The 11,124-nt window shown below is 57.3% G+C and overlaps 1 protein-coding gene across 9 annotated transcripts; it reads right to left on the reverse strand.

Annotated features, from left to right (window-relative positions):
• Positions 1–1,868: 1,868 nt before the first annotated feature.
• On the reverse strand, positions 1,869–10,880 carry LOC309634853 (uncharacterized protein). Of its 9 annotated transcripts, none has more exons than XM_082405307.1 (5): positions 9,707–10,878; positions 5,030–9,219; positions 4,747–4,917; positions 3,451–3,540; positions 1,872–3,143 (listed from the first exon to the last, which is right to left on the reverse strand). In XM_082405307.1, the coding sequence occupies exons 2-5, from the start codon at positions 5,204–5,206 to the stop codon at positions 2,922–2,924; spliced, it is 660 nt and encodes a 219-aa protein (XP_082261433.1). In that variant the 5' UTR covers positions 5,207–9,219; positions 9,707–10,878; the 3' UTR covers positions 1,872–2,921. The 9 variants fall into 9 exon arrangements, 8 of the variants coding, with proteins under 8 accessions (XP_082261437.1, XP_082261433.1, XP_082261435.1 ...); XM_082405309.1 differs by having other exon boundaries at positions 5,030–5,242; positions 7,819–10,878; XM_082405306.1 differs by having other exon boundaries at positions 5,030–5,911; positions 7,819–10,878.
• Positions 10,881–11,124: the final 244 nt, after the last annotated feature.

Consider the following 11,124-nt stretch of genomic DNA (forward strand, 5'->3'; position numbering starts at 1 on the left):
GCCTTACAATCATTGCTTCACTTTAAAGAAGCACAAAATTCGTGGAAATTCATGGGTGAAGCAAGAAAGATGCCAGAAGCACAGTGCATGGACGCAGCCCTGCAGAAAGGAGCTCGTCAGCCTCCAGACGTCGAGTCTCAGGACTGCGTGTGACAGTCACGCACTGACCCCACCTCCCGTTTGACGCTGTGCCTGCCTCCCAGGCTGCACAGAATAAAGGGCCTCGCGTGGCTGGATTGACCGAGTGGATCCCCGTTTCCCCGCTACCTTCTCACGTCCAGATGGGGGTGAAGTGATACCCCGGCTTTCGAGGGCGGCCTGGGTAATGGCATCTTAACCTGAGGGCCAAAGTTTAGGAGGGGGGAAACATTCTCCTGCTCCCAGGACCAACCTGGAGTCACCACTCCATCTCATCAGACAGGAAGAAGGTGCCGGATCACATGTCCCCCAGCAGCCCCGCGACCAGGAGGCACCTGAATTCCTCACTCCCTGCTCCCTGATGGAACCCTCACCGGGCATCACGGTGGGACCACGTTCCCATCCCGAACAGTGTGGCTGCTTTGGGAGGCTGGGAGCAGCGAGTCCTGCGTCAGCAGCATCTGACAGTGGCCTGCTGGCAGGACTCTCACATCAAGACAGCAAAACTGATGGCGGGTGTGCACCTGCTTCAGGGGAGGCTGGCGGCAATTACGGCGGCGGGGTCCGCAGCAGACCCTGCCTCCGAGTCTGCGGGCAGCGGGCAGGGATGGGTGCCGGCCGCGCTCCTTCCGTTCCAAGCAAACGGGTGTCTGGAGAACACATGGCTCGGGCCCGATAATCAGTCATCCGTTTAATCAATTAGGAGCTTGCACTAAGGAAGCAGGGCTGGCGAGGCGGGGGAGTGGACGGTGGGGGCAGTGCCATGGGCCTGGACACCGGGCTTCCCAATTATAGAGCAGGTGACGAAGCAGGCAGTACAGCCGGCCTGTCACCGCGGAGATCTTCGCTGCCGTGAGGAGAGGAGGTCCAGGGCGTGGGCTCTGCTGGCGTGACGCTCTGGGCTACAGCAGGGTGAGCGGGAGGACAGGCTTCTGGGAGACTCGTGTTCTAGCTAACGCACCCCACCCCCCTCCAGGAGGATTTCCGGAGGCCATTCCCAAACAGTCGTCTGTGACGGGGCTGTCTGGGCAGCCGCTCAGGTAAAGCTGTATGAAACAGTTTCGGGGAATCACGCACGTTCGCACTGCTTTTGTTGCGAAGACGTGGAGCATGAGTTTAATTCTGAAAACAATCCTTTTGCCTTTGTAATCAAGACGGCCCTTCCAGCGTCTGCCTGCCCTTCCTTCCAGCGTCTGCCTGCCCTTCCAGCGTCTGCCTGCCTTCCCAGCGTCTGCCTGCCCTCCCAGCGTCTGCCTGCCCTCCCAGCGTCTGCCTGCCCTTCCAGCGTCTGCCTGCCCTTCCAGCGTCTGCCTGCCCTTCCAGCGTCCGTCTGCCTGCCCTTCCAGCGTCCGTCTGCCCTTCCAGCGTCTGCCTGCCCTCCCAGCGTCTGCCTGCCCTCCCAGCGTCTGCCTGCCCTCCCAGCGTCTGCCTGCCCTTCCAGCGTCTGCCTGCCCTTCCAGCGTCCGTCTGCCTGCCCTCCCAGCGTCTGCCTGCCCTTCCAGCGTCTGTCTGTCCTTCCAGCGTCTGTCTGCCCTTCCAGCATCTGTCTGTCCTTCCAGCATCTGCCTGCCCTTCCAGCGTCCGCCTGCCCTTCCAGCGTCCATCTGCCTGCCCTTCCAGCGTCTGCCTGCCCTTCCAGCGTCTGTCTGTCCTTCCAGCGTCTGTCTGTCCTTCCAGCATCTGCCTGCCCTCCCAGCGTCTGCCTGCCCTTCCAGCGTCTGCCTGCCCTCCCAGCGTCTGCCTGCCCTTCCAGCGTCTGCCTGCCCTTCCAGCGTCTGCCTGCCCTCCCAGCGTCTGCCTGCCCTTCCAGCGTCTGCCTGCCCTTCCAGCGTCTGCCTGCCCTCCCAGCGTCTGCCTGCCCTTCCAGCGTCTGCCTGCCCTTCCAGCGTCTGCCTGCCCTTCCAGCGTCTGCCTGCCCTCCGTCTGCCTGCCCTTCCAGCGTCTGTCTGTCCTTCCAGCGTCTGTCTGCCCTTCCAGCGTCTGTCTGTCCTTCCAGCATCTGCCTGCCCTTCCAGCGTCTGCCTGCCCTTCCAGCGTCTGTCTGTCTGTGCTGGAAGCTGCATCCTTCTCGCCGGACCACCGGTAGCCGGGTGACCTTGAGTGAGTGCCTTGACCTTGCCCAGCAAAGCCCCATCTGTAACCTCCACATTCTTAGAGGTTAATGCATGTTAATGTGCGTTGCAAATGCCAAATGCAGATACAAATGCAGACTATCATCCCTGACAATTAGTCCATTTTACATGTGAAAAAATGTAAACACACTTTTTACAGACTCTGATCTATGTGTCTCAAAAATTCAGTCAGCGTGAAGCCTTTTTATTTTTTAAACCATCTCCCTTCCTCTCTGAGGGGCCCGAGGCTGCTCCTCCTGGGGTTCAGTTTGCCCACGTTCTGGAGGCTCCAGGGGAGGATTCGCATCCACCGAAGTGCGGTTTCCAGCTTCTCGAGGCGCCCGCCTTCCTCGGCTCGGGGCCTTTCCTCTGTCTCCGAGGCCGGCTCTGGAGGACTGAATCCTTCCCGCACACGTCGCTGACCTCCTCTGCTGCTGCCTCCTCCACTTTTAAGGACCCTGTGATCACACTGGGCCACCGGAGAGCCCAGGACACTGGCCACCTCAGGGTCGCCGGACCAGCACCCTGAACTCCACATTCCCGGGTTCCAGGGATCAGGACACGGATGTCTGGGGGCGTTCACCTGCGGCCCTGGAGGAGGGCTCGAGGGACAGCCTTCAGCAGGCCGTCGGGGCCCCGAAGCTCCTGCACGGTGGCTGTCATCAGCTCCTTTCACTCGCTCGGAGGGGCCGCACGGGTGTCCTGCTTTCCAGCCTGTGCAAGGACGTGGACGTCTGGGAAGATGGCTTTGGGGACGGCCAGGTGAGCCTGCACGGGGTGTCCAGGTCTGTCGTCACCCAGCAACGCCACTGGGTAGATCTTTGGTCCAGTCTGGGCCTCGATACAAAAGGTTCCTTCGGCGCAGCTCCCAAGCAGCTGAACGGCCAGCAAAGCCTATGAGAGGCAGAGGCAAGAAACCTGTCATCCAGTGGGGAGTGCGGGACTAACGGAGAATCTGACTCAGTACAGACGCTCTTTGTAGACAGAGGAGGCCTCTGGAAGCTGGAAAAGGCCCAGATTCCCCTGTACGGCCTCCACAAGGAGCCAGCCCTGTGGACACCTTGATTCCCAGCCCAGGGGAGACCCCTTTCAGATGTCTGACCTACAGACCTGGGAGGTGGTGAGTGGTGCTGTGTGGAGCCGCTGAGTGTGATAACTTGTTACAGTGGCAACAGGAAGTGGGACACGGACAGATTCTGACCTGGCAGCTGTGGAAGGAGGCGGGGCCTCGCGTCTGTGCTTTCACGCGTCTCCTGGGGGCTCTGGTGCACGGCACCTCTGAGAGCAGCTGCTGCGTAAATCAGAAGTTGGGTCAAGTCTGAAGTGGCAATGGGAGGGCTGCGGGGCTCGAGAGGGCAGGGCCCACCTGGCCCTGGCAGACTGGGAAGGATGGAAACAGGGACAGTTAGGAGGCTTGCACTGGCTTAGGAGAGAGATGATGAGGGCCTAAGTCAAATTATTGACCTGCTTGATCCTTTCCACCTGTGAACTGACTTGACTTCAGTCTGAATGACCAGCCAGTTCCGTCGGGATGACTGAGCCCATCCTGAGAGCCACGGTGGCCGGAATCAGGGCCTCCTCTCCGTCCACATGGCACCTTCTCCCAGCTTTTGTCTTCTCTTCCACACCCCGCATCCCTCCTCTCTCGACATGAATGAGGGCTGCCTCTCCTCTGTCCCAAGTGTGAAGCTCTTGTTGGGGACCCTTGAAGTCCAGAGCGGCCCCGTCCCCAGCACAGGCCCAGCGCAGGTCCTGTCGGCATTGCTCAGCCCTCTTCCGACCGCACAGGGGAGGGCAGGCCCCTGCTGACGGGCTCCAGGCAGCCCTGAAAAGCTGTGCGGGGGCCCTGCACCTCTTCCCCGAGGACACGCGCCCGGGAGCCCAGCAGGGCTTGGCTGTGACAGGGCAGTGGGGCAGCTGTGGCCCCGAGCAGAGGGTACCCTTGGAAAATTCTTCTCATGCCACTGCTTGTTCTTGGGTGCAGCTAAGGGGACAAGACCCCACGAGGCGGGTGATGTGCCTACATCCAACCCAACGGTGTGTGTCCAGCATTCATCTGACCAAACACCCCACTAGGCCGGCCCCCTTCAGGGAAGGTCACATGGCTCAGGACCTTGGAGGCGCCCCCTCTGTTCCCTCCTGGGACATCTGCCCTCGTGGGGCACAGCCTCCCCCTGGTTCATGACAGACAGCAACCTGTTGACCAGGATGGACGGCTGGGCCTCCTGTAGGAACACTGGTGGGAAGATTCTGCTTCTGAAATGAACACCCAAGCTCTTAGAAGGTGGCACCAAATTAGCCCTCACTTTATCTTGGCTATAAGTTGATTTCTTATTCTTTGGATTTAAGATTCTATCCCAAGCCTATAATTACTTCCCTGAAATAGGCTTTTATACCCTAAATGGCCAGACATCGTGTCCCTGGTCCTTTATCTTGATGAGAAATGGGTCCCATATCTTAGTAAGTTTGTCAGCCAGCCCCTCACCCGCTGAATTACCCGTCTGAATGCAGCAGTTGTGGTCATAAGCCCTTCGATTCCCGAAATAGCCGTCCACCTCTCCACGGAGTTCCGCCTCAGCGGGGCCCGTATAAAGTTGCAGAGCTGTCTCCTCTCTTCTTGCTCATGTGACAGCTTGTCTCTGTGGACGCAGAAGCACAGCAGCGGGGCCTGGTTTGGGAAAGTCAGAAGGACGAGAAATGCTGGTCACAGGAGACAGGCAAACAGGAGAGAAGTCCCGTGTCCACAGCACCCCAGGGCCCTCAGGCCTCCTCACACCCACTTTTAGAAGGAGCGTGAGGTCAGCCAGGGCCCTCCCTGTAGGTGAAGCTGTCTTCTCTGGAAGTCCCAGCAGGACACGGAGACGGGGCTTAGAGAGAACCTGGCCTGGTCCTCCGATGCGGGTTCGCAGCCCCGGGTCCTCTGGGGGCATCTCTCTGGTCAGTCCTCCCTCTTCCATGAGGGTGAGTGAGCTCACTTCCACTGTTTTCCTGTACTGGGGTCCAGAATATGACTTTGGAGGAATAGGTAAAGATGTCTATGACTGAGAAACTTACAAAAATGACTGACTTGTCCAGTTTCCTTAATTTGCAAGATTGGACATGGACCAAAAGAGGCTCGGTGCCTCCCCCCTCCACCCGAGCCATGTGTCCGCTTGTGGGACCTTCATGGATTCCACACTCACAGGGCCTCGAGCTGAGCTCTAGGTCGGCCTGGCGCGGGTTGGCTCTGAGCCCTGGGCCATGCAGACCACGGTGGCAGCTCCTTGTTAGCGGCACGAGCGGGGTCTTCAGGAGCCCTGGGGGCGGATTAGAGCAGTCCGCTTCTCCCCCCCGCCCAGTGGAGGGGACAGAACGGCCAAGAAGGTCCCGCTTCACCAGCGGAGGGTTGCTCCTGGCTCGGTGGTCCCAAAAGGATCTGCTCAGCAGCGAGGAGGGGAGACCAGGCTCTCACCCTCTCCCAAGCGGCCCCCACCGGGGCTGCTTTGCGTGCTCAGGGTGGGCTGCATTCCAGAATGTACACAGGGCGCCAGGCACCAGCCCTTAGGAAGCCTGGGCGGGATCACCTCCCTCCTTAGAGGTCTGGCAGGCACGCAAGGCCCTGCCCAGGAAGTGTGGGCATCTCAGCCTGTGGGCACACGGCAGAAAATCGCAGGAGCCTGGGGCTGTGAGGACACAGGAGGTCAGAGAAGGGGTCCTGGGGACAACACCAGGGAGATGGAGGAGATGGAGAAAGTCCGACTGCACACGAGGGACAAGGATGATGGGAACAAGGCAAGACCAGCTGGGGCCCCCACGTGTCCCTGGTGGCCAACACCCCACAGGGGTACCGACGCCAGCACACGGGCTTGGGGGGTGAAAAGGGAGATTAGTGGGGCTTCAAAGGGACAGGGGTGGGAGTTGATCACAGCACCCCCTTTGATACGGGCAAGCAGGGTGCAGGGGGAGGCAAGCAGTGGGCACCCACAGAGCCTGTGAACGTGGACCGGCCTCTCCACCTGCCGCCCTTGACTTAGGAGGAGGTGCCACTCTCTCGAGCAGCGCGCCTGGCACACCCGTGCGTCACTCCTCGGCAGGGGTCCCCAACCTTCTTCTTTCTGGGCTTTGGTTGTGGATTCGCAAGTAAACTGGGGACCCCCACCACTGGAGGACACGGGGGCAGGAAAGGGGGGAGCAGCAAAGACCACGGTGGTCACAGGGGCTGTGGGCAGGCTGGTTTCTCAGAGATGCACTCCTGCACGAGGGCAGTCCCGGGGGATTCAAGGCTACAGTGGAAACCACCTCGAAGGCCTCACTTTCAGGGAATGGTGTTCATTTCCGGAACCCGAGCCTCTTATGAAAATCTCACGGCCAGCTTCGCTCTCCCCTCCAGCCCCCAGTGACACAAACAAGATGGACGGAAGGAATCTCTAGGATGGGGTCAACTTGGGGCCTCCCCAGGTATAGATGTAGCTCTCTCTGAAGTCCTCCAGCGGTGGGCTGGCGGCCAAGCCTTCCCAGCGCCCCGCCGGGCAGAGCTGCTGATTCATCCTGGATAATTAGGACGTCGAATGTGTCAGGAATTCGTGCCACAGGGCTGAAGCTCTTCCCTTTCTTAATGGTGAAGCAGTCCATAGAGAGAACACACCAGGATCAAGTCACAAGTGGAGTCAGTGCCCAGCTCCCGCCAGGCCAGCCAGAGCGCAGCCCTCTGAGGCCGGAGGAGCTCCGAGCCGGGCAGAGCGGGGCCAGGAGGGCGGGGACGGCGAGCTGGCCCCCCACCCAGGCACAGCGGGAGGGGCCGGGAGCAGGCTGGGGGCAGCTCGCTGAACAGCCAGCCCAAGAGTTTGGTCCTGCAGAAGTGGCCTCTCTGAGGTTGGGGCTTGGCGCGCATGCAGGTGTGGCTCATGAAACGCCATGGAAACTGGCTCCACCCTTGCCAGCATCCACCTTGAGCCCCACGCCAGCTTCTGACCCCTAAACTGGGGACCTGGCTGAGGCTCCCTGGGCACCATCGGGTGGATGGACTGCCTCGTCCTGAGGGACAGGGGAACGGCCTGGGCTGCACCCAGGAAGGAGGAAGAGCCGGGGGGCCGGCAGAGCGGATCGGCTCTTCTCACGTCCAGATGGCCTGCCGGCCTGCGAGGAAGAAAGGTGCTTGTAAAGAGGGGACACCCTTGGCCCGAAGACGTAAACTGGTGCTTCCAGGGAACACGTGGCGGCCGCTGCTTCACGAGGGCGGCAGGCCCAGCACCCTTTCCTCACTAATATCCCTGCCGGGCCTCTCTCAGCGGAGCTGCCTGAGGCTTGGCCCAGAGGAACAGGCCAAGGACAGAACCTAAGGCCCATCGTAGCAAACAGACAGCAGACACGGAGTGGACAACACTGGCTCCAAGGACCGGGGGCGACAGGGACCCAATCCACACGGAGCATCTTCTAAAGATGGGGGCTTCTCCTGCACCTGGCCTTCCCCGGTGCATGGGACCAACTGAGGCCGACCTAGCCGTATAAAGTATGTTCTTATCTAAATAATTCAGACAAGTGAAGAAAGTCCCCATTTCTCACCTCGAAAATGAAGACCACCCAAATTTACCTGACGAGCAGGGCGAAGCCAACTTCTGTTTCAGCTCAGCTGAAGGGCGAGGCTGGGACACTCGTGCTGGGCTTCGCTGGCCCTTCCGGCCAGGGCCCGAGGCGGCCCGAGGCGGCCCCAGGATCACAGGGTCGGGAGGGGAGGCAGAACCCCTTGTCCTTCTGGCCCAGCAACAAAAAGCCGCAGAAACAAAAACAGACAAAACCCCAAAGTACTCCTCTTCCAAATGCCTCTCTGTGCTCCTTCCACAGGATTTCCAAGTAGCCAGTTGTTGTCTGTGCCGCCCGGCTTGGTGCCTCTGTCTCTGGGCCCAACCCTCAGGGATGCACACAGCCTCCCAGCTCCCAAAACTCAATCACCAAACAGCCGGTGTCATTTTCTCCAGGCTCCCCATGAATCCTCCACATTTAAACCTTTCAGGAGGCAATTAGGCAATCCATTCCCCAGGGCAAGGCTGGATTATACAACATCTATTTCCCGCTACTCAGAGCCCTGCTCTTGCACTAGCAGGGAAGTGGCATTTCCTCGGAAGAATTTATTGCTCATAATTTTTTTAGAAAAATATACAAATGTTTCTTTGCTTTAAAAAAAAATCCACTAAGGCAAAGGAAACAGAAGCAAAAATAAACAAATGGGACCTAATGAGACCTGAAAGCTTTTGCATAGCAAAGAAAACCACCCACAAAATGAAAAGACAACCTCCTGAATGGGAGAAAATATTTTCAAATGATACAACCAAATAGGAGTTAATATGCAAATTATATAAATAGCTTATACAACTCAATATCAAAAAACAAACAACCCAATTAAAAAACAGGCAGAAGAGCTGAATAGACACTTTTCCAAAGAAGACACACAGGTGGCCAATAGGCACTGACCATCAGGGAAATGCAAATCAAAACCACAATGATATGTCACCTCGCACCTGTCAGCATGCGTATCATCAAATGGACCACAGAAAACAAATGCTGGAGAGAAAAGGGAGCCCTCATAAACTGCTGGTGGGAATGAAAACTGGTGCAGTCATTATGGAAAACAGTATGGAAACTCCTCAGAAAACTACAAATAGAACTACCACATGACCCAGCAATTCCACTCCTGGGTCTATATCTGAAAGCAATGAAAACTCTATTTTGAAAAGATACATGCACCTTAATTTTCATAGCAGCATTATTTATAATTGCCAAGATATGGAAGCAACCTACATGTCCATCAACAGAGGAATGGATGAAGAAGACGTGATACACACACACACACACACACACACACACACAATGGAGTACTACTCAGCCATAAAAAAGAATGAAATTTTGCCATTTGCAGCAACATGGAGGGACGTGGAGGGTATTATGCTATGTGAAATAAGTCAGATAGAGGAAGACAAAGACTATATGATATCACCTGTATGTGGAATAAAAAAAGCCACAACAAACTAGTGAATAAAACAAAAACAAAAGTAGACTCATGGATATAGAGAACAAATTAGTAGTTACCAGTGGGTAGAAGGGGCAAGATAGGGGTAGAGGATTAAGAGGTACAAATTATTATGTATAAAATAAATAAGCTACAAGGATATACTGTACAGTGCAGGAAATATAGCCAATAGTCTATAATAGCTACAAATGGAGTATGACCTTTAAAAATTGTGAATCACTATGTTGTACACCTGAAACTTATATAATATTGTAAATCAACTCTGCATTAATAAAGGAAATCCAGACTTTTCTAATTTCACAATTCCAGCCCTATCAGAAATGGACAAATTGTCAAATGGCAGATGTGAAGTACATTTTGATAAGCTGTCCATTTCCAGCTCTGGGGTTGTGCCTGCCGAGGTGGCACTGGTGCTGCCCAGGGTCTGCCGTCTGTCCGTCTTACCCCCTTTTACCTGCTCATGGCAAACGTGGTAACAGAGCCCGGCGATCAACGCGCCAGCAAAGGGCGTCCGCTTCTGTGAGGTGCACTCGTGCCCGGTGGTCCCTCATCTCCACCCCAGTCACTGGCTGCTCTGTCTTCATGTGGCCCAACGGCGAACCCCGGGGCGGGGGCAGTGGAGGCTGGCTGAGTCCCTCCTCCCAGCAGTGGACCCATGTTGTCACTGCCCCACCCACTGGCCTCGGTCACAGCGGAGCTGGGCCGGCTTCACTGCACACCGGGGATTACGCAGATGATGTCACGGAACATTCTGGAGTCTGCGGTGTGTTTATTGCAGAGTTTCCTTCTTGCCCAACAGCTGCTGCCCTGGCTCACCCCTCTCACACAGACCCAGGGCAGGCCTCCTGCTGCCGAGTAGATGGACACTCTCCTACTGCATCTTGGCTGCATCCTGATATTCAGAGGAAGATGTTAAGGTTTTAAAAATATACCCAGATATTCTGACTACATGGCATATATTTAGATACTTGGGAATATCTGGGTAGGAAATGTAAAAAACGCTGGCCTCAAAATTGGTTTTGAATTTGCGGGAGAGCGTTCAGCCTGGTAGGGGCCACAGTTGTGGATCTGGGCTCCACGCCGGGTCCCAGCCGCTCCTCCTCAAAGGCGTCAGCGTCCATGGGGGCCTGCAGCCTGGCCCCACCTCACCCTTGACCAGCGGCGCCCTTTCCCTCCCCCAGGGAGAGAGACCTAAACTGCGAACTCCCTGTAAGCTAACATCCCAGGTGCCCACGTGCCTACACGTGAGCCCATCCAGCCTGCATTTCCCACGACGCCGTCGTCCTGTGGGGAACCTGGGATTCTGGAGCCGACCTTCGCCCTAACCCTGCAGAGGCCTCGGCCACCTGGTGCTGCCTGGACAGACCCCCGCCCCGCTGCTGGGCTGGGCCTGGGCCCAGGCCGCAGGGACCCTCCAGCCTCAGCAGGGAGGGGAGAGGGCGTGGTCCTCGAGCTGCACCTTCCACAGTTTGTTTCCTAAACGAAGCAACCGGCTTCTAGGAAGGCCTCACGAGCCCCAGTTTTGGGCTGCTTTGCACTTTTAAAGAACGGCAAGCGCCACCCCACAGTTTCAGGCTCACCGGCTGGGGGTACTTTTCCAGGAGGCCCCGATACTGCCAAGAGTGTTACGGTCGCTGCGGCGGGCTTTGGGGTAGAAGCGGAATGTCCACCCCGGAGGTTTCGGGTGGGTGGGCAGGGAAGTCCCCCCACCGTGAATGAGCCTGCCACACTGTGCCCGCAAGTGGCTTTGGCTTCTAAGAAGGGAAGGGAGCGGGTTTCCCTGTCTCCGTGAGGGCTTTTCCTCCTGTGGGTCAGCATGGGGCAGGCTGACCAGACCTCCAAGACAGAGGAGACAAGACGGGGCTCCAAGAA

The sequence above is a fragment of the Balaenoptera borealis genome (genome assembly GCF_965194805.1).
Source record: "Balaenoptera borealis genome assembly, chromosome: 9".
Taxonomy (NCBI): Eukaryota; Metazoa; Chordata; class Mammalia; order Artiodactyla; family Balaenopteridae; genus Balaenoptera; species Balaenoptera borealis.

Excerpts from the sequence above, each read along its gene's own strand:
- LOC309634853 (XM_082405307.1), bottom strand. The coding sequence starts at position 5,206 with ATGGAAGAGGGAGGACTGACCAGAGAGATGCCCCCAGAGGACCCGGGG. Across the intron at positions 4,918-5,029 it reads ACCTCACGCTCCTTCTAAAA|GCCCCGCTGCTGTGCTTCTG; the intron begins GTGGGTGTGAGG and ends TTCCCAAACCAG. Across the intron at positions 3,541-4,746 it reads CAACTGCTGCATTCAGACGG|CAGCTGCTCTCAGAGGTGCC; the intron begins GTAATTCAGCGG and ends TGATTTACGCAG.